At 42.5% G+C, this 25,333-nt stretch overlaps 1 protein-coding gene across 4 annotated transcripts in view; it reads right to left on the reverse strand.

Annotated features, from left to right (window-relative positions):
• DAB1 (DAB adaptor protein 1) overlaps positions 1-25,333 on the reverse strand; it is a 1,151,191-nt gene that overhangs the window by 139,492 nt on the left and 986,366 nt on the right. For all 4 annotated transcript variants that reach the window (XM_027568673.2, XM_027568671.1, XM_027568672.2 and 1 more), the window contains exons 7-8: positions 19,016-19,155; positions 10,182-10,280 (exon numbers count right to left, since the gene is read on the reverse strand). In XM_027568673.2, the coding sequence (XP_027424474.1) occupies positions 10,182-10,280; positions 19,016-19,155 (239 nt within the window). The remainder of the gene's footprint in view (positions 1-10,181; positions 10,281-19,015; positions 19,156-25,333) is intronic.

Below are 25,333 nucleotides of genomic sequence, written 5' to 3' on the forward strand. Positions count from 1 at the left end.
GAGAGGAAGAACTGGAGATCTTCAGCTGGTGCTCAACCTGCTCTCCCACAGGGCTCATCAGAGCACCAGAAGGAGAAAGTGAGAATACTCCTTAATAATCATCCAGAACAGAGCCAGCAAAGTACGGCTCATGAACTAGACACTTATTTTGACAAATAAAGTTTTATTAGAACTCAGCCAAACTCATTTACATACCGTGTGAGGTGGTTTTCACAGTACAATGGCAAAATGAAATAGTTGCCAGAGCCCATACCGGCCCACCATCTTTACTATCTGGACCTTTAATTAAAAAAAAAAAAATCTGTGGAATGACTATTCAGCTGACGAAACGGGGTCCCAGGGAGCAAGCAGATGAGCCATATCCAAGGTCAGCCTGCATATTTAGGCTCTGCAGCTTTGAGACCAGCGGCTCACACACCCCTTGAGAAGCCTGAAGTGCAGCTGATAAGCCTTCAGTCACAGGGCCAGTCTGCACGATGACAACCCGAAACACAGTTTGATTTCCCCACTGGAGAGCAAAGAACAGCCACTTTACCCTCGAAGGGGAGAGATACCACCAAGAGGAACTGGAAAGAACATGGGCTTGGCCACCGTGCCATGCAGGGGGCAGTTCCCAGCTCTGCACAAGGCCGGATATTTGGCCTTGTGCAAGTGCCCTCGCTTCTCTGGGTCTCAGTTTCCTCATCTGTTTAATGTGAGTAATCCTACTTCCTTAGTTGAGTCCTTAGGGGATTGAGAGAAAAGAGACCAAGCATGTCAAAGCAGCTAGCAAAGAAAATGCTACCTCTTTACTTCCTTAAAGACCAAAATTGATAAAAATGATTCATTAAGGGAAAGATACTACATTTCTGAATTTACCAGATCTGCTTGAAAACATTCACGGTCTCACTTTCCAGGGTAATAGGGACATCCTCCTCCCTCCCCATCATGAATTACACCCTGTCCAAATGATCTTCCAGAGGCAGCTTCCTGAGAGAACCAATTTCTAAAAATATGTTGGTTTTGAAATACGAATTGATTCTTTATTGTGATAAATTAAAATCCAATATCATCCAACAAGACGCTAAACATACAGAGACCCAATTTTTCCCCCTCAGATGTTCAGTCTCTTTGATATGAAAATGGAGCTGGGGCTGCTGTCAGGCATCGGGAGCCTGACCGCTGAAGCGAGGGGGCAGAGAGCGTGGACGTGGTATAGAGAGAACAGACCGTGAGAGGAGAGAAAGGCAAAATAAGGAAGCGGAGGGAGGAGGACATTTCCTATTTTCTGTTTTGTGAGCATCAGAGAGTGACTCTGGGGAGCCCCAAGGGGTGTTCAATCCTGGGCTCCTTGCATGTGATTTGCTGGGAGAGGTCAGGCATCGCTTCTCTTTAAGGTTCTAGGTTTCTTCACTTACAAATGAGTAGGTTAGTCGCTGCACAAGGCACCTTCCATCCAGGACATCCTAGGACTGGGTTAACTCTGAATCGGCTACACTGTTCTCTCCCGGACTTACTGCCTGCATGGCAAAATGAGCATCTCTGGCTCCGAGACCAGGCCCAGATGATTAGCATTTCATTATAAGTTGACGTATTCGTTATTTTCTGCTAACTTCCTTCCTTCTCTTTTGTTCTACCCCTCCCTGACTGCCTTCCCTCCTTCCCTTAGTGTCCAACTAGCATTTCTGTCACATGCCAGGGCCTATGCGAGACCCTGCAGACAGGCACCTCATGGAGTGTGTCTTCTGATGGGAGCATGATGGTCTGCTGTGATAAAGGAGTGCAGAGGAGGCTGTAGGAGCATTATAAAAGGATTTCTTCATTCTGCTAAGAGGCCATAAGAAGGTGTGTACCAAAGAAGGGACAACATAGGAAACAATATAATATTATTTAACATCTAGAGCTTTGTATATACCAGGCACTATTCTAGGTCTTAAGGGATTAAAGTAAATCCTCATTTAATCTTGCACCAACCCTAAGACATAGGTATTTTTATTATTCCCATCTTACAGATGAGTAAAAGAGGAACAAGTTCATTAAGAAAAATTGCTTTACGATCACACAACTGGTCAAGAGTAGATCCAAGATGGTCTGGATCTCGAATCCGTGTTCCTTCCACTCCATCCACTCTCTGGTGCCTTTATCAGACTGACGAGGAGTGTGGGCTGTGGATTCCGACAGAGTTGACAGGAATCCTGCATGCAGGAGGAAATTGGTAAAGCAAGTAAAGCACCTGGCTGAAGGACGCACTTTGCCCAGAGAAAGGTCTTGATAAATTTAAGTGTGTTGTACTGCTGTTGGTATTACTGTGGACATTACGAGCCCCTGAAAAATGAGGTATTTACTGTCTGAAACAGGGCAAAGGACATTCAGAGTGGAGGGGCTGCCTTGAGAAAATCACAAAAGCTGGGCACTGCGTGGTTTGCACAGCAAATGGCAAGATGTGGTTGCCCCAGCACTCTCATCCATTGATGATACTCCCAGATCTGCCACATCCAGTTGGGTAGGATGTGTACTGCACAGCTTCCAGGGGAATGAGACACACTACAGTCATCAAAAATATATATACTATTGCAATTAATTTCCCAGTAAATGGCAATGAGTCTTAAAGAAAGGGACCCGTTCCTGATTTGCACAAAGGCATCTTAAGAACTAAGTGTGGCCTTATAATCCCTGTACCTACTTCTCTGTACACTGAATAGTATCTGAGCTATAATGTGCATGGTTCAACCAAAATCCTCTGGTCTGACATTCTAGGCCTTACAATCTGGCCCCTGCCTACCTCCTCAGTTTTCTCTTTCACTGATAGCAATTACCCATCCTTAGATCCAGAAGAATAGACATCTCACTCTTCCCCATGCCTGCCTTCCTTCATGACTTTCCTGCTACACAGGCTTAGTAAACACTCCCTATAATTCCCTTTGCCTGGACACTGGTCTTCTAATACCCCCAATGTCAAATCTTGTCCATTTTTCAAGATTTTGCCCTTTCTTCCTAAACCATTCCATATTTTTTCAGATGGAAGAAGTCATTTTTTCTTTTAAACTCTCGTGATAATTTTCATCTTTCTCTTATTATATTAATTATTCTTGTCTTGAGCTTTTAGTTATTTATGCCTGTCTTACCTCCAACACCCTAAGTTCCTCAAAGGAAAGGCTGGTTCATCTCTATCCACCAAGTAGAATGCCCCTTTCACTTAATAAGCACTTGTGGAATGAATGAATGAATGAATGAACCAATGAAAATGGTGCCCTGGTCTAGACAGGGGTTCTTAATCTTTTCTGACCAAACACCTTCTTTTTATAACAAATATTTTGTAATTCTTCCTTTATTGCCTGCAAATGATTATATAAGCCACCTACACACATAAAGTTCAAGCCCACCAAAATGTCCTGATTATAACATAAAGAAATAAAAGATGATTTCGGATGAAAAATGTGAACATCTACGTATAAACGCTTAGTCACAACTACAACTGAAGAACATAAGGACATGGCTATAGGTTTACATGTTCTTATAATGAATAAATTTGGGTTTAAGAAGTGTTCAATCCAACCTTGCAGATGCTCTTTTCCCTATATCTGACATTTTTATGGACGGGCCAAATGAGTAGAGTTATAGTGAGTATGACAGTACCATGAAACTGCTACACCAGTGCCATGTTGGTCACTCAAATATGAAGAGCATCACGTGGTATGGTCTTCCAAAATGATGAACAGCTCTTGATGGGGATCCAATAAAACAAAGTACTCCTTTCTTATAGTTCAGTTGCATTTCTGGAAAACTCAGTATTATCGATACACATTGCTTATATGCAGAGTTAGGTTTTAGATTCAGTTCATTATAAATAGATTTTATCTACATGAATGTCTAGTAAGACATTTGAAAGTCGTATAGCACAGGAAACACTTTTGTTGTGTGTGACTCTCCTGTACTCTGTAGAATGTCTAGCATCCTTGACCCCTAATAAATTCCTGCATTAGGACCCTCTCCCCAAAAGCTGTAACCACTTAATGCCGACATAAAGTTCCAAAACACCCAGTATAGGGAAAGAATCAATGAAGTGAAGAATCAAGCTCGGGCGCTATAAAATGTGAATTTGAATTCAATTCCTACACATAATAGCCTTGGGCAAGCCACTCATCCTTCCTGTACCTTTAGTAGACTCATCTGTAAAAGGCAGCAATAAAACCCTCCAGAACTGCTGGGTGGCCAATGAGACAGGACACACAAGAGCATGCTGGAAACCATACCGTCCTGCTTACAGGCTAGTTCATAAGTAGTCTTGGGAAAATTCTGTGTAGTGTTTCAGTGGCTCCCAACATAACAGGGATGTCCCATAGACTCCCAGGTCCCAGCACTCTGCTCTACAGCCCCTTCCTCTTCCCTATCTCCCTCCCCAGGCCCACATTCCTTCCTCTTCCTGAATTGCTCTCCCCAAGCCCCACTCAAAACATCCAGTTCAAACCGAAGGAAGAAGTCCTGTTTTTGATGAGATACAAGTAAAGTGACATCTGGTTTTCACCAAAGAGTACATTATTAAATCAGCCCTGAGATTTAAGTGCAACGACTGACTGCCTTTAAAACATCATTAGCCCTCTATGACGAGAGATAATATTCAATTCTGGGTCGCTCTCCACCTCTCCCCTGCTTTGCCCTAGTAATTCTGTGTACATCTGCTGATTCTTAATCACTAAGTCAATTTATTTTTTGTGCAGTGTTACTGAGCACCTACTATGTGGGAGTCATTGTGCTAACTAGATAGACAACAGTGATGAACAAAAAGATATGGCTTTGCTCATCTGTGTGTTTATAGAATGCTCAATAAATATTTTCTGCAGAAAAGAATGAATACATGTATCTCACGTATCTTTCTCTTTAAGACCTCTATGCATTTGGAAATATTTTTTCTTCCCTGACTTGCTCATCTGGTCCTCTCTAGCTCACTCCTCCACTGCCATGTCAGTGTGCCCTTTTCTGTGAAAACTTCCCTGAATATTCTAGCCAAAGCTTGGTCTTGATCCCCTAAGTCCTGACAACTCCATTCACACCTGGATCTTAGCAACTGTCAGCTTGCTTTGTGAGTCCGGTGAAACCAGACTGTGAACAGCTCAGGGGCAAGACCATGTCTCATTCATCTTTGAATCCCCAGGAAATGGAGCATCACGTGGCACAGAAGAGGCAACCGATCTGCTCTTGCCTAACCACATACTGGTTACACAGCCAACATTCCATCCACAAGACAGTTCTAGTGGTAACTCCATTCCTTGTACCTTCCCTCAGGAAAGGTCACCAGCATGAAAATGAATAATGGTGACAATAAAACAGAGAGAATACTGAATCTGCTCTAATATATATAAAAGCACATCATTTATAAAATTTGGTATTACTATGGTCTGAATGTTTATGTCCTCCCCCTTCCAAATTCATATGTTGAAATTCTAGACCTTAAGGGGATGGTATTAGGAGGTGGGGCCTTTGGGAGGGAATTAGATCATGAGAGTGGAGCCCTTTTTGGATGGGATTAGTGTCTTGATAATAGAGGCTCTAGAAAGCAGCAAAAAGGCACCAGCTATGAGGAAGTGGGTTCTCCCCCCAGACAACGAATTTGCTGGGGCCATGATATCTGACTCCTCACCTCCAGAACTGTGAAAAAGAAATGTTTGTTATTTATAAGCCACCTCCTTTATGGTATTTTTGTTATAGCAGCCCGAACAGACTAAGGCAGGTTTGTTATTATTAGTGCTATCTTACTAGCATCACGGCTTCTGGGTCAGACTGCCTGGGGTTGAATCTCAGCTCTTGCTACTTAATTTACTGTGGGACTTAATTTGGATTTCAGTTTTCTCAACTGTAAAATGGTGATAACAATAGCACCGACTTCACAGAATTGCTGTAATGCACTTCAGATGGTACATATAGTAGTACCAAATCAGAGTTGGCTAAACCAAACGAACAATCAAAATTTACATGTGATTATGGCAACAAGATATTTGAAAAGTTGATGCAGACTTCTGCCCTCTGTCTTGAGAAACAGACTTGTTATCAGGGCCCTGCAATATTTATGATTTTTTTTATGGCATAAAATTATAGCAATTCTATGGAATAAAACTGTAAATCAAGAGAGAAGTCAATGAGCTTCCCTGGAAAGACAGAAGATTTGAAATTGGAAGGTTTGTTCTGAGTCTACAGCCAAGTCAAAGGTACTCCCAAAATCTCAGTTTATCTGCAAAATGAAGATGACTTCGCTCCTGCCTTAGTACCCACAGGTCTGATTTGAGGACCTAGTAACATTGATATGAAACCACATCTACTCTTGATTTGCTACAGCGCCTACTATTACCAACAACAATGAGTTTATATATGACATTTTCTGCATTCTCACTGATCCCTTTGACACATTATCAATATCTAGCTCTCTGAAAATACGAACAGATTTTCAATATTGATTTATTCCCTGCAACATGCTAATAATAAAACAGAATTTACTCATGTAAGGATTGGGATCAAGAACCCTTTGAAATTCAAGACAAGGTGTAAATTGCTGCAAAGGGTCTCTTTAATTGGGATCAAAACATTTTTGACAGCTTTTGGATTTTAAAATTCTAGCTATTGTCACGTTCTGCAAATGTTTCTTTTTCTGGTTGGAACAAAAATGCAGTCAAGCTTGAGAATACTTTAGATATGATAAACAACAAAAATTTGTCATTCCAAATGACAAAACCCAGTTTCCCATTTCGTTGATATGTAGGACAAAACACTTCACTTAAACTCTTATCCGGCACAATTCAGTTGGTCCCCTGTTGGGCAACAACAAAGGTTTAGTAAACTGTTGTTGCTCATAATCTCCAATGGAGTTTGAAAAACCTCCATTTGTCTGAAGATAAATCACGTCAACAGGGATGACTTTAAGGAAGAAACAGAATTTTAAAACTAGTCTCAGGATTCAACTTCGATGTGACTTTGTTCAATACTTCATTCTCTACTTGGCTCCCTTCCACAATTTTCCCTTCATATGGTTGTTGCTTGAATACTCCTAAGTGATGGGGAACTTGCTAGCACAGAAGATGGTCCATCTAACTGGTAGAAAATTCCTCCTCCTCATAAACTGACACTGATTCAAAGAATCTTCTATTACCCGACCTTGGTTCTATTTGTTGGGTCATACAGAACAAGTCAGCTCCTTCTGCTACTACACAACTCTTTGTAGAGATGAACACTATTAGTAGGGGGTGTCCGGCTCTCTGTTGTCTCTGCTTTGCGCTTTAAAACATTCAATCCCTTCTACTAGCTTTCCGTAGACTTGTGTTGAGACATACTAACAAGCTCAGGTTGCAGACGCCAGATGCTACCGGGGCCTAATATGAATCAAACGTAACTGGAGTGAAATAAGCCAAACAGAAAACATCCCACTCTGCCTTCTCCCTGATCCTCCACCAGGGATCGGACATTTTTTCCACAAAGTCAAATGGTTTTGAGCTGAAACAATGATTTTACTGTTGTTCTTTTTTGTGTCCAGCTGAAGAATCAAAAATAGCATTAGAGAGTTTGGTGGTACCTTTCTTCTGGGCCAGGTCAGCCACCCTTGACTGAGGATTTAGATCTAGGCCAAGAATACAAACTATCTCTCCTTATGAGTTAAAATTTACTGATTGGGATTTTCATGATCTGGGCACAGCTTATTTGATGGTGAGCTACCTAATGGAACAGCAATGCCCAAAAACATGGCCCCAGGACAAGATAAAGTATCTGACACTCTACCTCACTCCTTTCCCTTTGGTTATATCAGCTGTCGTGGTGGCAGGCAGACAATAGAGATGATGACGTAGTATTCGGGCATATAAATCTCTTGGTTAGGCTTGGTCCACATTACTTGGTTCCCTCCACTAAAGATGGTAAGGGGAGCAATGACATCCTAACAGTTCTACAAGCCCACAGCTCCTTGCCTCTTGTGTGTACCTAGGAGCCTAGGAGGCTACACCTGTGTTGAGAAGTCTTGGTTCAACGTAATTGCTAGTCCTCCAATTGTCATAGCCCCCCTCATCAGGACACTCTTCGATTTGCCTGTGTCCTTCTTCAAGTGTGAGGTTCAAGACTGAGCACAAGTCTCCACACAGTAGTCTACCCAAGAGAAGGAAAAACTTCCCTGGCTTCAGAAACTGTATTTTTATTAAGGCAGGGGAGACTTTCATTAGGCTCTTAATCTTGTTGCATTCAAGCTCCTTTATTCCCTGTGCTTGTGCCCTCATTCTAAACTCCCTTTTCCCAAGGCATCCCCAGGGAGGCCAACCTTTCTCGATGACAGAGAGCTCAACTGCCCTCATATTCGGGCCAACGGGAGGCCAAATCCCAGTTTTGCCTCCTACTTGCTGGTAACCTTTGCAAAGTCACTTATTCTGAGAAATAACAGGCAGCAAGCTTACGTGAGAGGACTCACAAGCCAGACCAACCTGGATTCTAATCCTGTCTCCAACCACCGCTTACTTTCAATAAATTACATCTACGTTTCTCTCCTCAATATCTCCAGCTATAAAATGGAGAGGATACTGCCATCTACCTCACAGGGCTGTCGTGAGGATTAACAGAGTTGGTTCTTGCAAAGGGTTCACAACAATGCCTGGCACATATTATGTGCTTGATGAAGTTGTTATTTTCCCATAAGACTGCTGTGAGGGCAAAACTGAATCATGTATGTCACGTGATTAATATGCACGTAGTATACAGTAGGTACACCATGAATGGAAATTATTATCACTAGTTCTTTTTTATGGCAGTAAACTTCACGTAACTAAAATTTTACCATTCTGAGTATTTCTTGGCATACAGTTAGTTCAGGGGTGTGGCAGTGTATGGACAGCGTTGTGCAGTCCCCCCAGCCATCCATCACGAGCGCCATTTTCTTCTTCCCAAACAGTAACTCCATACTTACTAAACACTCACTCTTCATCACACACCCCCCTGCCCCTGCAGGCCCTCACCACCACCGTTCCACTTTCTGTCTCTCTGAATTTCATTTCTCTAGATAGGTCATAGAAGTGGAATCGTACAGAATTTGCCTTTTTATAACTGGCTTATTTCACTTTGTATAATGTCGTCAAGTTTCCTTTGTGTAGTAGCACGTGTCAGAACTTCCTTCCTTTTTGCTGCAGAATAATATTCCATTGGAGGCGGGCACCCAATTTTGTGTATCTGCACATCCGCTAATGGACGCTAGGGTGGCTTCCACCTTTTGGCTCCTGTGAATAAAGCTGCTGTGAATCTGGGTAGACAAATACCTGTCCTATTACTAATTATTCAGAAATACCTTTTCTTCAAAACCTATTTTTACTGTTAAATTATCATCCTACCTGTATGGGATCCTAATAGGAGTCAGAACGAAGGGAAGAAAGTACAATGCAAAATGACTAAGGTTGGGTATCTTGACTGGTTGAGTCTGGCATCTACAACACTTGAAAATTAAGTTGGGAAGTGCAAAGGAGGTGATATATGTAAAGGTGTTTTATAAGCTGTAAAACACTGAATGAATAAAAGGAAAAAAAACACAGCCATTTGACTCCTGCTCTCTGGACTAAACAGAGCCTAGAACATTTTTCTGTTTTTCCCTTATCATCAATAAACAGGACCACCAATGTCAGGACAGCCCCAGGGATGAATGCTGGAGCTAACAGCTGCTGGGGGTGCTGAGGAAAACACAAACCACTTCCTTGGTGGGTTCAACAAACACATCAGCCCTGACATTTCCTGGTCATGCAGTGACAGAATTTTTTAAGGTTGAAAACTCCATTCTTTTTGATTACAGTAATTGCAAAGTGGCACAGGGTAAACTCCGGAGAGTCTGGAGGCTTGGACCAAGTCAAAAGACTTTCATGTGTCTCCCTCTAGGATGCATGTCATTAAAGTTGCCAACACACAAAGAAATTTAACTTAAACTGTCCCATTACCCACTGCGCTTCAAAGCTCATCAATCTCCCGTTAGATTCCTGGGCCTGTGTGACACTTTTATCACAATCACACTGTTAGAAACACAGTGGCCAAATCAGGGAAGAGCCTGCCTTTGATGGACGATCACAGTTGATCGAGTTTGTCAGTCACTTTATGTGTTTTCATGCTTGTTTGATATTCCTGCCCAGAGAGTAGAGGCTTTTAAGGGCACATCTGTCAATGGACTCAATTTCACAATGCCATGTGATTCTTTTACTTACCCCTGTCTTCTCGTCAAAGATTTTGATACCTCCAAAGGAGATGGTTAAAAAGATTTTCTGCTTGTGTTCTCCTTTGGAACGCGCACCAGCAACAACGCCCTGTTGAAAGGAAGGACATGGTTTTTACTCGAGTGTTTTCTTTCTTTCTTTCTTTTTTTTTTTTTAAAGATTCCATTCATTTACTTGACAGAGAGAGACACAGTGAGAGAGGGAACAGAAGCAGGGGGAGTAGGAGAGGGAGAAGCAGGCTTCCCCGCAGAGCAGGGAGCCCGATGTGAGGCTTGATCCCAGGGCCCTGGGATCACAACCTTAGCCGAAGGCAGACGCTTAACGACTGAGCCACCAAGACACCCCTCGAGTGTTTTCATTTGAAGATTCCCTCCAGTCCCAAAGGCATGTCAGATACCATCCACCAATGCCACCAATCATCCACACTGCTCTCTCTTTGCCCCTTCCATGCTTCCCTGCCCGACATGCTTGCCTCTTCTTGATATTCTAGGGTAATGGTTACCCTACCATTATATCTAACACTGTATAAATAGATACCTGAACACTGATTCACACGACTACCCAAGATTTATAGAATGCCTCCTTTGTGCCTAGATATCTGGTTCAGAATTCAAGACCCCAAGATAAACGTGATATGATCCTTTTATTAATAATATGTTGCTGGGCTTCATACTGTATATGGTTTCAATCTATTAAATAAAGAGGAGTCACAGAATATATTCCTAAATGTGATTTTATCTTTACTTCTGGAAAAAGTTTTCATGGGAATTGATTTTAGAGAGTAGAAAGAAAATAAAAACCATTGCCAGACTGCATGTCTCCCTTTGGTCTGGAAAAACATGATCATCAGAGTTCCATGCTTATAGTTTGCAGTTTTTTAAAAAGATTTTATTTATTTGAAAGAGAGAGACAGAGCATGAGAGGGGAGAGGGTCAGAGGGAGAAGCAGACTCCCTGCTGAGCAAGGAGCCCGATGTGGGACTCGATCCCAGGACCTTGGGATCACGACCTGAGCCGAAGGCAGATGCTCAACTGACTGAGCCACCAAGGCACCCCACGGTTTGCAGTTTTTAACCACCCTCGTTTTCTATTTTCCTTTACCCTTTTCGGCAGGAAGGTACCTACCAAATGCATTCCATTTATTTATCAGTGCCTCTGTTTCCCCACTTTTCCAAACTTTTTATAAACCAAAGCTACGTATATGAGCCAGTTAGCAGGTAAAACATCACAAAAGGCATGGGTGTCGCCCTGCTCACTGCTCTATCCTCAGCGCCCAGGACAGTCCCTAGAAGAGGCACTCTGTCATTCTTGTGAGATGAATGTTTTATCCAGAACTCTCCCAAAGTTGATATGATGCAAGTTAAGAACAAAGACACTTGCTTTTTAAACTAGCTTCTGTGGTGGCCAGTGACAGGTAAGCATGGGCTTCATATGAGGGTACCACTTAGAGGGTGAGGACATTCCAAGGGATTTATACTCGGGGTGGGGAGTGTTCCTATCTCTGCATTACGTGTTTTGGAGCTTCTAGCCCCTTCGTTGCTATCAGCCTGCCCTGAGTACAAGATCAAGCCCAACTATCAGCAGTTATAGTTCTGGGCTTCTAGGAGTAGAAAAGTCAAAAATAATCATGACATCATGTTTCTGGGAGATAAAAGTCATCTGTGCATCTGTCAGAAGAGCATGTTCACAACCTCGGTGTCAGAGAACCAGCAGTGTTAGGAACAGGGATGTCCAGAAGGCACAGAGATGAGGCATCCCCTAGAGGCTGTTTGGTTATCATCACTTTGGGTACCGGAAATGTTCCGTGCAATCCGGGCGGCTGGCTTATGCTCCTGGCTCTCTCTGATCTTGGGCAAATGACTTAATTCTCACTGTCACTTCCTCAAGTGTAAACACTATCCTTGCGTGGGGGAGAGAATTAAATGAAAATTTAGGTCAAGTACCTAGTACGGTGCCTGGAACACTACAGGGATATCATGAAAATTAACTTCTTCTGGTAAATGAATGACTGTCCCTGAAAGTCTGTGCTCTGGTTCCTGTTTGGGGACCTACCAGTAGGAAATTCACTCCCTCCTGAGTCACCCATTCATTCTTGAGCACCACTTACACCCTTGTAGACATACAGAATGTCAGAGCTAAAGAAAATCTTGCTAATTTCCAGCTGACAGATGAGGAAAATGATGTCTGGGAGGTGGGGGTGGGCAGTACTGAGGTGGTCCAGGGTGCTGGTGGTGAGCTGAGCCTACAACTCAGCTCTCCAGACTCCTGGTGCAGGGAGCACTTAATCCTTTACATGGTGGCTTCTTTCTAGCAAGTCAAAACCTCTCTGGGTAACCCTCCCCAGTGTTGCTCTTTGAGGGGCTGCCACTCAGTGACCAGAGATCCCTCCTGCAATGCCTGTCCTCCAAATAGTTAAAGAGAGGGACTCACGCCCCAAAGTTAAGTCCTCTGTCCCTGTAAGTGCCCTGCTTAGTGGGAGGTTTCTAGAATCCCCACTGTGCTTTCCCCACTTGCTTTCCCGTGAATTCACTGAGGGGTGATTCTAAGAAACACGGGGAGAATGGCCAAAGTATGTTTTTGCAGCCCCCGGGGGTAATTCTTATTTCCAATGCCATCCTATGGGGGACACTGTCTCCAAACCCCTCCCCCTTTGCACCTCACTCTTTCTCCTTTCTTCCCTTTTCCTCACTGGTCCTTACTGCCATCTGACCCGTGTATTTGTTCATTTGGCAACTGTCTGCCTTATGCCCAATAGAACCAAAGCTCATTTGTGCCCGGAACTCTGTTTTATCCATTCTGTGTGCCCAGCATCAAGAATGGAGCCCAGCATCAAGCAGGCACTTGAAAGGGGAAGTGACTTTCCCTCCTTCTGGGAGTGGGCCCGCCAGACTTTGAACCCTGGGAAACTTCACTTTGAATGCTGGGTTCTTGGCTGGATTTGGAATAAAATACCTGATGCCTGGTACCTCTGCAGTTGAACCTCCAACTTCAGATCTCCAGACATAACACAAAAAGAGAACGAGAAGTGGCTCCATCGTATACGGAAAGACTGGAGGGACTGTATCAAAGGGGCAGGGAGCCCTTCTTTCTTGTTTAACTCCTCTTAGGAGAGAACATCACAGTCTTGGTGGGGAGAGAGCTGCACCTTCGATCAAGGAGAGAGACTTCAACGTCTCCATCCCCAAAACAGTCCTCCTAGTCTAGTCCTTAGCTCTCTGAATTACTGCCCCCTCTCATAGCAGAATGCAGCCGTACACAAAAGAGGACAGAAAGAACGGAAAGAGCACACACACGTGTTCCAGGCGTGTTTCTGCCTGGGGTTGCTGGTTGTGGCTTTCCATGGCAAGTGAAAGAGGGAGGGACTCTCCGAGCAGGGCTGTCTTTGGGGAAGTAAAACTCCATTTGATCGAGCAGGTTTCTCCTGTGAGAGAGGACCCTGAGTCAAGCTCTGAAAAATTGCGCTAAGGCCAAGCAAGTTTGCCAGTAGACACCACGCCTCACGGTCTCATCTCCCCACGAGATTATTCACTGCCAGGATGGAGAACCAGCAGAGGTCCAGGAGACAGCTTGGACTAGGGGCGTCGGAAGATGTGGAGGTAGGTGCCCTTTGGGGCTCAGCACCTCACATGAGCCACCTGACCAAGTCAGTCGCTGTTGGAAATCTGGAAAGTACAGTCAAGCATTTTCTTGGGGACCTACCCTTACGTGCTATAGGTTCTCTTCCCTATCATATAATTTAGCCCAGGCCATAGTCCTGGAAAGTGAAAATCATCTCCCTTAACTTACATGTAAGGAAACATAAGGCCGGGGGCTGAAGTGACCTCCTGAAACCTCAAGGAACTAATAAGACAGAGAGAAAATTCAAACAGCGATCTTTCAGATCCCCATGTTGGGCTTCCTTCTATTACAACCTTCCTTAAGAGCTTTTTTTTTTTTTTTTTTTTTGGGAAAACAAAAAGACTACACGATATCCTACAGATATGTCAAAATTGTTCTGCAAACAGCCAGGTGGAACCATGAGCCCCCAGACTCCACAGTGAAGGGAAACTTTAATGAAAATAATCATATTTCGGGTGCCTGGGTGGCTCAGTTGGTTAAGCGACTGCCTTCGGCTCAGGTCATGATCCTGGAGTCCCGGGATCGAGTCCCACATCGGGCTCCCTGCTCGGTAGGGAGCCTGGTTCTCCCTCTGACCCTCCCCCTTCTCACGCTCGCTCTCTCTCTCTCAGATAAATAAATAAAGTCTTTAAAAAAATAATAATAATCACATTTCTTACCAGATATTGAAAACAGTTATGCACATACAGCACTTAGCACAGTGTGTTGCATGTCGGGAGAGCTTGGTGAATGACAGTTATCATTATTACTTGTACTAACATTCATACCATGAAGCAATGCCATGTGCCAGGCACTTGTGAAATGATGGACACAGGCATCCCTCAGGGAGTCACACATAGGTGGTATCTCCATGAAGGAAGTGATACACAAAGGGTCAGACTGGCTGCCCTGTCCAGCTCAGAGGTCCCTTGAGGATGAGATAAGGGGAAGTACAGGAAAGGGCTCTGAGAAACCCCACCCAGCATGGTGCATGGCTGTGATCTCGGTGGATCCTGTAAAGCAGGTAGGAAAACACAAAAGGCTTCAGACATGAATGGCTGAAAACCTACAATGCTATTCTAGAATGTTCCATGATTTAAAAAATATAAGCTGGTCTCCAATCTCAGTCATCCCAGTTACTAGCTATACAAGCTTTGGAACAAAACTCACCCCAAATCTCACTTTTCCCAGTTAAAAAAAAAAGAATTTAAATATTCTCCTCTACTCTGCTTTGTGCCTAGAGCCTGGTCCCTGTGGAGTGCATTCCCTGGTCCTCTGGGCAAGAGAGGCAGGAGATCAGAGGGTGGATGGAGAGCGAAGTCAGGGTATTCCATCTGCATTCTTTCCTTCTTTGTGCTACGTCTCTGGCAGGGTCTATATTTTTGCTTGGGGAGGGAGGGGACTTCCTCCTCAATCCTGCTCTCCATGGGCTTCAGTAAATATATTTCCTCCTAGGGTGGTTGCTGCTTTCTACTGTTGTAGGTTCCTGGGAGCTTCACCATCCCTTGCTCCCTTACTTAACCTTACCTACCCTTTCTAAGTGGCTCTTTCATTAAAGTGTCCTCATCTGACCTAGCCAGGGTGGGCTCTGCTTCTTAGAGGACCCCAGCTGGCATATTTAGAGCTCTGTAATTAGCCCTCCAGGCACTGTCTCTGAGAGATCTCATCCCCTCCTAGAGTTTCAACCACCACATTTTGCCCAACGTCTCTAGTTGGCTACTTTCTAAGTCAATGATGTGTGGGTAACTTACCGGTAAGGGCTTAAAATCTCATTGGGGAACCAAGATAAATTAAATGCAGATACAAAAAAGAATATAAGTAAGGACGAAACTGTGTCTTATCAAACACTGGGCATTCAGAGATCGGGCTTACAACAGGTTAAATGAAGGTTCCGGGGCAAATCCTTTAACTTCTATGAACCTCAGATTTCTTATTTATAAAACAGAGAGGCTAATATCTATCTCACAAGATCAAAAGAGGTGATATATGGGAAAATGCTTATGTTGACTCCAAATTAAAACATGATGATAATGGTGTTTTGCTGGAGGACAGGTGACAGCCCGCTCATACTCGGAATATGAAATCTCCTCTCAAATCTCTATAACCCAAATGAAAACTCTCTCAAACAGGAAAAGGTACCAGCCTCAAAGAGCCTTGCAAAGGAAAGCAGATTTCCTTTTTATTTCTCATATGGCCTAACGTGAACAAGTGGGCCCTTTTGCAAGGCTAACAGGCATTTTGTACTTCTCTGCCTCTTTCTTTCCTGGGCAGGTGGCCAAATGGAGAATCGATCATTTATGTTTCTGTTTCCTAAAGAAAAACCACTGGGAGCTGAAATGTCAACATTCTTCTCAGCAACTTGCAAATAATGAAACACAATTGTCTGGGAACCAAGAACCCCTCAATGAGCTCAGTGCATCTGACAGGAGTGTGTTACAGCAGGACAAATTCTCGGGGCTTTGAGGACCTCACAGTTCTGAGGGATGACAGATGGGGCACCTCACTGCAGGTAACACATGCACACACACAAGGTCAGCAGTCATCACCAGGCCTGGTCCAGCTAGCTTGAGTCAACATGAATGTGGACAGAGAACCTTCAGGGTGCAGAGGCAGACTCCTGCGCCAAGCCACTTAGACCTCAGTGCTTCCATGAAGGTAGCGGGCCGACAAGGTGCTCTGGGACACGTGCCTGGTGAATGGCTATCTACCAGGATGCTGGAAGAAGAAGCACCAGCTCCTTAGCAGACTTACTTATGGCTCTGGGTGAGAACCAGGCTGTTGGGAGATTTTTCCTGATGTCCTTTAATTAACATTTGTCAGGAGCAAATCTTCATTTGCCTGCCTCATACTCAGTAAGGAGGGACTTCAGCAAAATGAAGATTTTGGCCTTCATCCCTATCGCTGACTAGGGTCTCCTTGGGAAAGAAGGCATGGCTCTATCTGATGGGAGTCTGGAGGGAGGCTGAGGACTCCAGGCTCAGTCTCTTTTGGGTTCTCTCCACCATCTGCCCACTTGTAGAGAGGCTGCACTCTGGTCTGATCTCAGTAATGAATCACAGGTCCTACTCTGGGGCCGGACGGGGGCTGGTGGGGATAGGAAGGGATGCAGTTACCCAACTGTTCCACAAACTAAGTGGAACAGCCTATCTCTTTTGAGGATGCCCACTGTGGCCATGTATCCACGTCACCTCCTTCATTCCAGCATTTATCAGTCACAAGGCTGGAATTTAGAATTCCTCCTGTCAGACTTTGTTATCTACTTATCTATCAGATTTGGGCTTAGCAGAAGAAGAGAGCTCATTACTGGATTGCCCTGAAATCTCATAACATTGCTTAATTATAGAAAGAAAAGAAAGAAAAGAAAGAAAGAAAAAAAGAAAGAGAAAGAAAGAAAGAAAGAGAAAGAAAGAAAAGCAAGAAAATCAAGAAAGCAAGAAAGCAAAGAAAGTAAGAAAGCAAGAAAGAAAGAAAAAAAGAAAAGAAAAGAAAGAAAACATGAACCTTTCCCAAGGTGATAATCTGTCAAATCATGATTTCACCTTTTTCTAGTATACTTCATAATAGATACATAACTATTAAAATAAAGTTTGCTTATGTAACAGCTAAAAAATAATGGGTACACAGTTTAGAAAATTAAGATTTTTGGGTGCCTGGGTGGCTCAGCTGGTGAAGCAGCTAACTCTTGGTTTTGGCTCAGGTCATGATCTCACAGTCACGGGATCGAGCTCTGTGGTTGGGCTCTGTGATAAGCACAGAATCTGCTTCAGATTCTCCTCCCTCTCCCCTCCAGCTCATGCTTGCTCTCTCTCTCTCTCTCTCAAATAAATAAATAAAATCTTTTTAAAAAATTAAAAGAAAGAAAATTAAGATTTTTAAAAAATGATTCCTACAGCCATACTACAAGGAGACTTAGCATCTGATATCCATGTTAAACTGCTGAGAAAATTTGTATAGTATAAATAAAAATAATAGCTCTGATTTATTAAGCAAATAGGAAAGAAAAGGCAACTAGAGGATGTTTTATAGATACTGTCCCAGTCTGTACTTGGAGGAACTTGGCCAGCCTTGCATATATACACATATATTTTTTTTTCTTTTCTTCCTCCTTTTTTACATTAAAAAAAATTACACTGACCAACTTGTGTCCTGAGGGACTACTGGAAGATATGAAAAAAATTCTCATAATATTGTGTTAGATGAGGAAAAAAAACAGGATATAAGACTGTATAATAGTAATTCCAATTGTATTACATATGTTTATAATTCATATAATATACATACAGATATGAAGACAGATTAAGTTACACACAAAAATGTAGACACTGATTTTCTTTGGGTGGTGGGATTATGGATGACTTCAATTTTTCTCCTTATATTTTTCTGTATTTTCAAAATATTCTACAATGAACATTTTGTGAATTCTATAATTGGGAAGATAATTAAATTATATGTGTTCAATGCTTTAGGTATTTTGTAGACTTCTTGCTAACTCATTTGTTTTTTCAATGTTTTAAATTGCTTTTTAAAAGATGGAAACATAGACTATATGAAGACCAGAATGCGGGAGCAAACAATGCTCTTTTTCATGTTTTAAAGGCCATTTAATAACATAATTTTATTGTGTATATCAATTTTTTTCCAATTTCTTTCTTAGATTTCTCAATAAAAAGGTCTTCTTTAAAGCATTTACTATCAGAAACTTCTCTGTGATATCTCCAAATCCCACAATCTTATTACATATTACTTTAAAAAATAATTTTCTTTTACAAGTGTTTGAAAACATTAATAGGAATGATAAGAATGAATAAAATTAGCTTTTATCTTAACATAGCATCTTTTACCATATTTACCATATGGTAAAATATTTAAAATGTGTTAAAAAATAACAAAGGGGCAAAGATTCATAAAATCTGAGGGACTACAAAATTTGACAATTTTACTTTTCTTTTTGCAGGCATTGTGCAATGAAGATAACATTGAATAAAAGGTGATATGCTCAGAAGTTATAAAACTGGGCCCCAGCAAAATATCTCCACATAGTAGGCGCTCAATAAACATTTTCATAACGATTGAAATCTCTTCCCAATGAATACATTCAGTGATTCATCAGTGAACCAAATAATTTACTACTAAATGAATAAGTAAAAAGTTTTATCATAATGATCATAATCACTCCCTTCCCTCAGTCCTATAAAATCTGATATTGAAAGTAAAGTGTTTGCACAGCACCTTGAGTTTCATCATGGAATCTTGACATAACTTGTCTCCCCGAGCTGCAGAAACCTCATCAATCCCGATCAACTTGGCCTTGTACCGGACCCCTTCACCTTTAAACCTCTTTATCAAAGTGGCTTCACTGCGATCCTGGCCTAAAAACAGAGAAAATCAGGATTCAGGCATGTAAGCATTCAGGTCCCACTGTCTTTAAATACCCATAGTATCGAGATTTGTTCTCTGGTTTCATTTATGTTCTAAGAAAGTCAAATCACTGGACCGAGTAGAAAAGAATGCTAGTCCTCCTGGATGCAAATTTTGACTCCATCCTTTTAAACCCAGAGGCAAGTTATTTTTCTCTGAGCCTCTGTGTTCTCAGGCAAAAGGAAAAAAAAAAAAAGAGTTAAAAGTAACCAACCCAGGGGGGCATTAAGATAATTAAATCAGACAACATGTGTAAGGAGCCCAATACAGAGTTTAATACACACCAGGTATTCCACAAATAATAATCACCTACTAAGAGTTCATGTCTGACATTCTTGTTAGAATAGTATTAGCACTGAGCTTCTTTGGCATTTCCAGCATTTAATATGAGTTTGGCCAGGGTCCAAGGCCTTCTTACACCCAATTCCATAGGCTGTTTTATGGTGGGACTCCAGAGTAATTGCTTTGCATCAAGTAATGACCCAGGGACAATTATCAAAAAAATGGTTTTACAGTATCTCTTCTGCTAGCTCACGTGTGTATAGAAATAGGCGACTTGGTATGGTGGGCCCATATCCAGCAACAGCCTTTCTCAATAATTATTAACATAATATTTTGCTAGGACATGTCAACCAGACGTTCAAATACATCCACATAAAACAAGGACAGTAAAGTTTCTGTGAACTGAGTGTTTCATGGGAGATGTTTTATAAACTTGATCCCCACTCTTCGTAAAAACTCAACCATATCTATTTTCTAGATAATGAGATGAAGGTCACAGAATTCAAGGAGCTTGTCCCAAGTTCACCCAGTCAGAAAAAAAGATGAATGCACAGGAATTAAAATTTCTACTATCATCAAATTTTCATAAAGTTTGCACATGTGGTTCCTAAGACCTAGAGCACCCTAGTCTTCTGATACTCATGTCCAGGAACATCATGAACTTGAACTTACAATACCTCCTCCATCAAGCCTGCCGTCATGGGGCAGAACCTTTGAGCTGAGTGCATGAGAGAGAACTCAGCCTACTTCCTTTTATCTATATGACATGCAAACTAAGGCCTTTCCATAATGTGAATTGAGAATTATTTGAGCTGAAAACAGAGGGAAAACAACAGCAATAGTTAACCACAGCATAATGCTTTTCTACTGAAAAAAACTTGTGGTTCATTTATTTATTCCATCGTCCCTCACTGAGGGTGGGTCTCCTCTGTGCCAGATGCTGTAACTCACTGCAACAGACGTATAAGACAAAGTCTGTGCTCCTACAAGCTCAAGATTCGGGCGACTGAAAATAAAAATGCGCAAGGCACTATGTTAGTTGTGTAAGAAGGTAGCAGCTCTAGTTGGACATCCTCATTTCAAATCATGCCTTTCTCACTTGAAAACCAACTAAACTGTCTGTGGAGCCTCGGTCTGCTCATTGGATAAAATATCTACATTCAGATTTATTGTGAATAGTAACTTCTAGAGGAGAGTATCTGCGAAGCACGGATTCACATGCTAAGTTCTCAGAAAATGGTAGCTGTCGACACTATTACCAGCCCAGTGAAAGAAGCACGTAGAAGATATGGTGCTGAGGCAAGGAGGGCACAAAGAAGAAATGTCTGCAGAGCCATACCCCCAATTTCCAGCTGGTGCTTTTCCCCACTGTACCGTTGCTGACTCCTGGTATATGCAAGCCTTTGAATTATGTTCCACAAAGCAGATATAACACAGGGATGATTAGTCAGAACCTATAATCAATGTAAAAATTCAGCCTCAGGATTCTGTGAGGGCAGTGTCAGAGACTAAAGCTAAGAACAAAGAAGACACTTGCCATGATACACCCTGTACAGACATCTATCTCAACAACACAGCTGTGGACCTACATGTCACCTCTCTCTGCATTATCATGCAGTATTGGGCAGGAGAGGCCTATAGTTTGCTCCAGTTCTTGGGAAGGTTATGTTACTCTGTCCCTAATACCATCTCTGCCTCTTCAACACATGACACTATTTCAGTCACTAATCAAATCCCTTTCACTGTGTGGGACTTCTCCAAACTTTACGTATGGGTAGCATTTATCAGGTTCTGTTCAAAGCACATTGTATACACCAACTTGTTTAGCCCCAGAAATAACCCTAGACATAGGTATTGTCATTCAGGCTTTTATAAATGAGGATCTAAATTGAACATCTGAGAGGCCAAGTAACTTGTCCAAAATTACTGAGTGCGACCTGAACCCAGATCTGTCTGATGCCAAAGCCCAGGTTTCTGGTTTCGCTTGCGCTCTTAACCACCAGGATTAATTCCTTCTCATTCTACCTGACTTCCCCATCCTTATATTGTATCAAAACTCACCTGGCCCAAATCTGTTGATACCTAATACATTGGCAGCATTAAAACTCCACTGGAGAGACAGCTTGAAAATGGGAACAACTTCCAGCCTCCGCATCATGTCCCAGAAAACATCCACGAGTCAGATACAAAGACAGTCTTAAGAAACATTTGTCAAGGCGTAAAGCTCTACCAAGGAGGATGCTTCATAAGGAGGCAGAGCCAGATCAGGTGAACGAGGGCAGAGATTAATAAGAAAATATTAGGCCATTTAGAGGAAAGGAAGGAGCCCAATTTAGATTAGGACCCAGGGCCAAGCTAATTTGTATGAAGGGCACTTATGCAGTAGATAATCCAGTTTCTCATTAAATGCTCTACCATTAAAAGGGTAATTTTTCATGAGCACATCTTGAGCAAGGACTCAGTTATATTAGTTAAGAAATAAATAACAGATATCAGAGCCATAAGGCTATTCCATCAGAGACCCACACAATGTGAGGGTATTAGGGTAAGGGTCAGTCTTCATGCGTCCCAAGTCATCATGAATCCCCAGCCTGTTTTGCTGAAAGCACCACTGACCCTATGCTTCAGGATGGACAAAAGAAAGGACACGTGTTTCAGGAAAATCATCAACATTGTCACTATCAATTATTGAACATTCACTCTACCAGTCGCTGTGCCAAGATTCTACATGCAATCTCTCATGTGATCCTCACACCTGCTCTTTAAGTTAGACTCTGTCACTTGTGCTATTTTATGGAAGATAACCAACAGCAGAGCCAGAATTTTTTAAATAACAGCTTTATTGGGATATAATTCCCATACCATTCAATTCCCTCTTGTAAGGAATGTAATTCAGTGGTTTTAGTACATTCACAGAATCGTACTACCATCATTGCTAGCTAATTGCATAACATTTTCATCACCCCCCCAAAGCAGCCCTGCACCCATTAGCAGTTACTCCCCATCTCCCCCAAACCAACCTAGGCAACCACTAGTCCATTTGCTGTCTCTATGGATTTGCCTATTCTGGAGGCAAACTGCATTTCATATACATGGTATCACACAACGTGTGGTCCTTTGTAACTGGCTTCTTTCACCTCTCATCACATTTTCAAGGTTACTACATGTTATAGCATGGGCCAGTATTTCATATTCCTTTGTTTCTGGCTGAATAATATTCCACTGTATCGAAGCACCACATCAGTTGATGGACACTTTGGCTGTTTCTATTTGGGGGCTACCAAGCATAATGCTGCTATGCCATTTGTGTATCAGTTATCAATTCTTAGTATCATACCATTTCTCCCCGAGTACCACTTCTCTCCTGGGTATAATACTGGGTTATATGGTAACTCTATCTTTAAATTTTTGAGAAACTATCAAAGTGTTTTTCCAAAGCGGCTGTACCGGCTTATAATCCCACCTGCAAAGTACAAGGGTTTCAGTTTCTCTATCAGATATTCTTACCAATATTTCTGTTTGTCTGTTTTGCTTTTGCCATCCTTATGGGTGTTTAGTGACATCAGAGTTTTGTTTTGCATGCTCCTCAGGACTAGTGATGGTGAGCATCTTTTCTTGTGCTCATTGTCCTTTTGCATATCTTCTTTGGAGAAACTCCATTCAAATCTGACATAGTTGAGGCACCTGGCTGGCTCAGTTGGAAGAGCATACAACACTTGATCTCGGGGTTGTGAGCTCGAGCCCCACATTGGGTGTAGAGATTACTTAAAAAATAATAAAATCTTAGAAAAATAATAAAAAGAAGAAAATCTGACATAGTCAAATCTGACAGCAGATTGAACCCAGGTGTTATGAAAAATTTCATGCTTTTAACCAATAGGCTCTTGGGCATTGGTTGACCTTACTCCATACTCTGTTATGGTACTTGCCACTTTTTACTTTGTATAGTAGCTATTTGAGAAGATGTCTCAGGGAGCCTACAGTAAACTGGCAGCTATCTTACTCCTAAGACAAGTACCTTATAAACACACACACTGTGCCTGATCTTCTCAGACCTTATTCCCCTTACTACTCCAGGGTTACTGGGAATAGGCACTGTCATCATTCTATGAATGAAGAAACCAAACCAGAGAGGTAACTAAAATTACTGCAAGCTGAGCTGGGAACAGAATCTCATCTTGTCCCATGCTGAGACCTGAGACCTTCCCCTGGGAGGCAACAGGGTGTAATGGCCCCAAACAAGAGCTCTGGGTTCCAAGGACCGGCATTCTGGTCCCAGCTCCCCCACCCACTCCCCTCATTGTGTTGTGTTGGGTTAAGTTCCCTTCCATGTCTGCCACAGTGTCTTTCTTCTGTGAAGAGTAGCTAATAACCATTGCTCCCACACTGGGTTATTGTGTAGGTCAAAGAAGTGACCCATAGACAGCAACATAAGACAGTGACTGGCAGTCGGGGCTCAACCAGAGTTGACCACTGTTATCGGGGTGATCATACTTCCAGCTTGTCTGGGACAATCCCTGTTTACACCTTCTGTCCTGACACTACCACTACTATCATCCTACTGCTCTCAAAATTATCGCAGTTTGGATAATCAATGGTGTGGTCACCCAAGTTATATCATCATCATTGATGCACTGCCCTGCCCCAGGGTGTTCTCTGTGCTAGGCAATGTGCTCTCTTTCTGTGGTACCTAGGTGTGTGGAAAGAGTCCCCTATCCTTTCTGGAGGAAGCCACATTTCAGGGGCGGACACACAGAGCTTTATAAAATATGACCAGGGCTGTGAAGGTCATAGAGAGCTGAGGGGAGGAGACATTACTTGTTTGGTGGGGAGAAGATTAGGAACAGCTACAGGGGTGAAATGACATTTGAAGGAGGCTTGGTGAGGAATCAGTGTTCATCAGGCAAGAAAGGGAGAAACTTCCAGAAGAGCCGAAAGTATGATGATATTCAGAGAAAAAGTGAGTCATTGGGTTAGTCTAGTCTTGAGCATTTCTCAGCCCTAGCTATGTTTTAGAATCACCTCGGGGGCTTTTAAAAACAGTACCCCACAGATTCTGGGTAGATTGGTCTGGGGCGAGCGTGGGTCAACGGACATGCTTGGGAAGCACCGTGTTAGAGCACAGGCCTCACAGGATGCTGGACAAGGCTGTGGGGGCCTACTCCTGGGGCCCTGGAGCTTTTGGGCTCTGTTCTGTAGACCCCAGGAGCTTTTCATGATCCTTTCTGTTGTGAAGATAAGGTTTAAATAACACTGAGACAACATCTGGGGATGAGGGGTTGACCATGCATTCCTTCATTCATGGAGTCAACATATACTGTGTACCCACTATGTGATCTAAGGCGCTAGAGATACAGCAGTGAACAAAACATAAACAGCCCTGCACTCGGGGAGTGACATGCCAGGCGACAAGCCAGTGGGCTACTGCAGACATTTTTTCATTCTAATATAATGGAGAATCAATCACCTGTAAAAAACAAAACCCCAAGTCCCAAACCCCAAATCACAGATTCCTAAATACCATCCATTGAGACTCTGACTCTAGTGGGAGGGACCCAGTCATCTTTGAGGATGGCCTGTATCTGGGTCAACTCAAGCTACTGGGTCCCTTTCTAGAAACAGAAATTCCGAGCGGTCACATTGCCTAACCTGATACATCCAGGTTAGTACCAGAGCCAGGATTTAAACAAAGGTCTGCCCAAGTCCACAGACCCAGGAGTTCCAGGGTTTGGGTTTTTATTTTTAATCCCGTGTCTCTATCACTAAAATACTGTTGAGCCTGTACATCGAAAATAGGTATATTTCTGTATAACTTATATACATGCACCACCTACAATCTGTGCATTA

This window comes from Zalophus californianus, chromosome 4 (assembly GCF_009762305.2).
Source record: "Zalophus californianus isolate mZalCal1 chromosome 4, mZalCal1.pri.v2, whole genome shotgun sequence".
Taxonomy (NCBI): Eukaryota; Metazoa; Chordata; class Mammalia; order Carnivora; family Otariidae; genus Zalophus; species Zalophus californianus.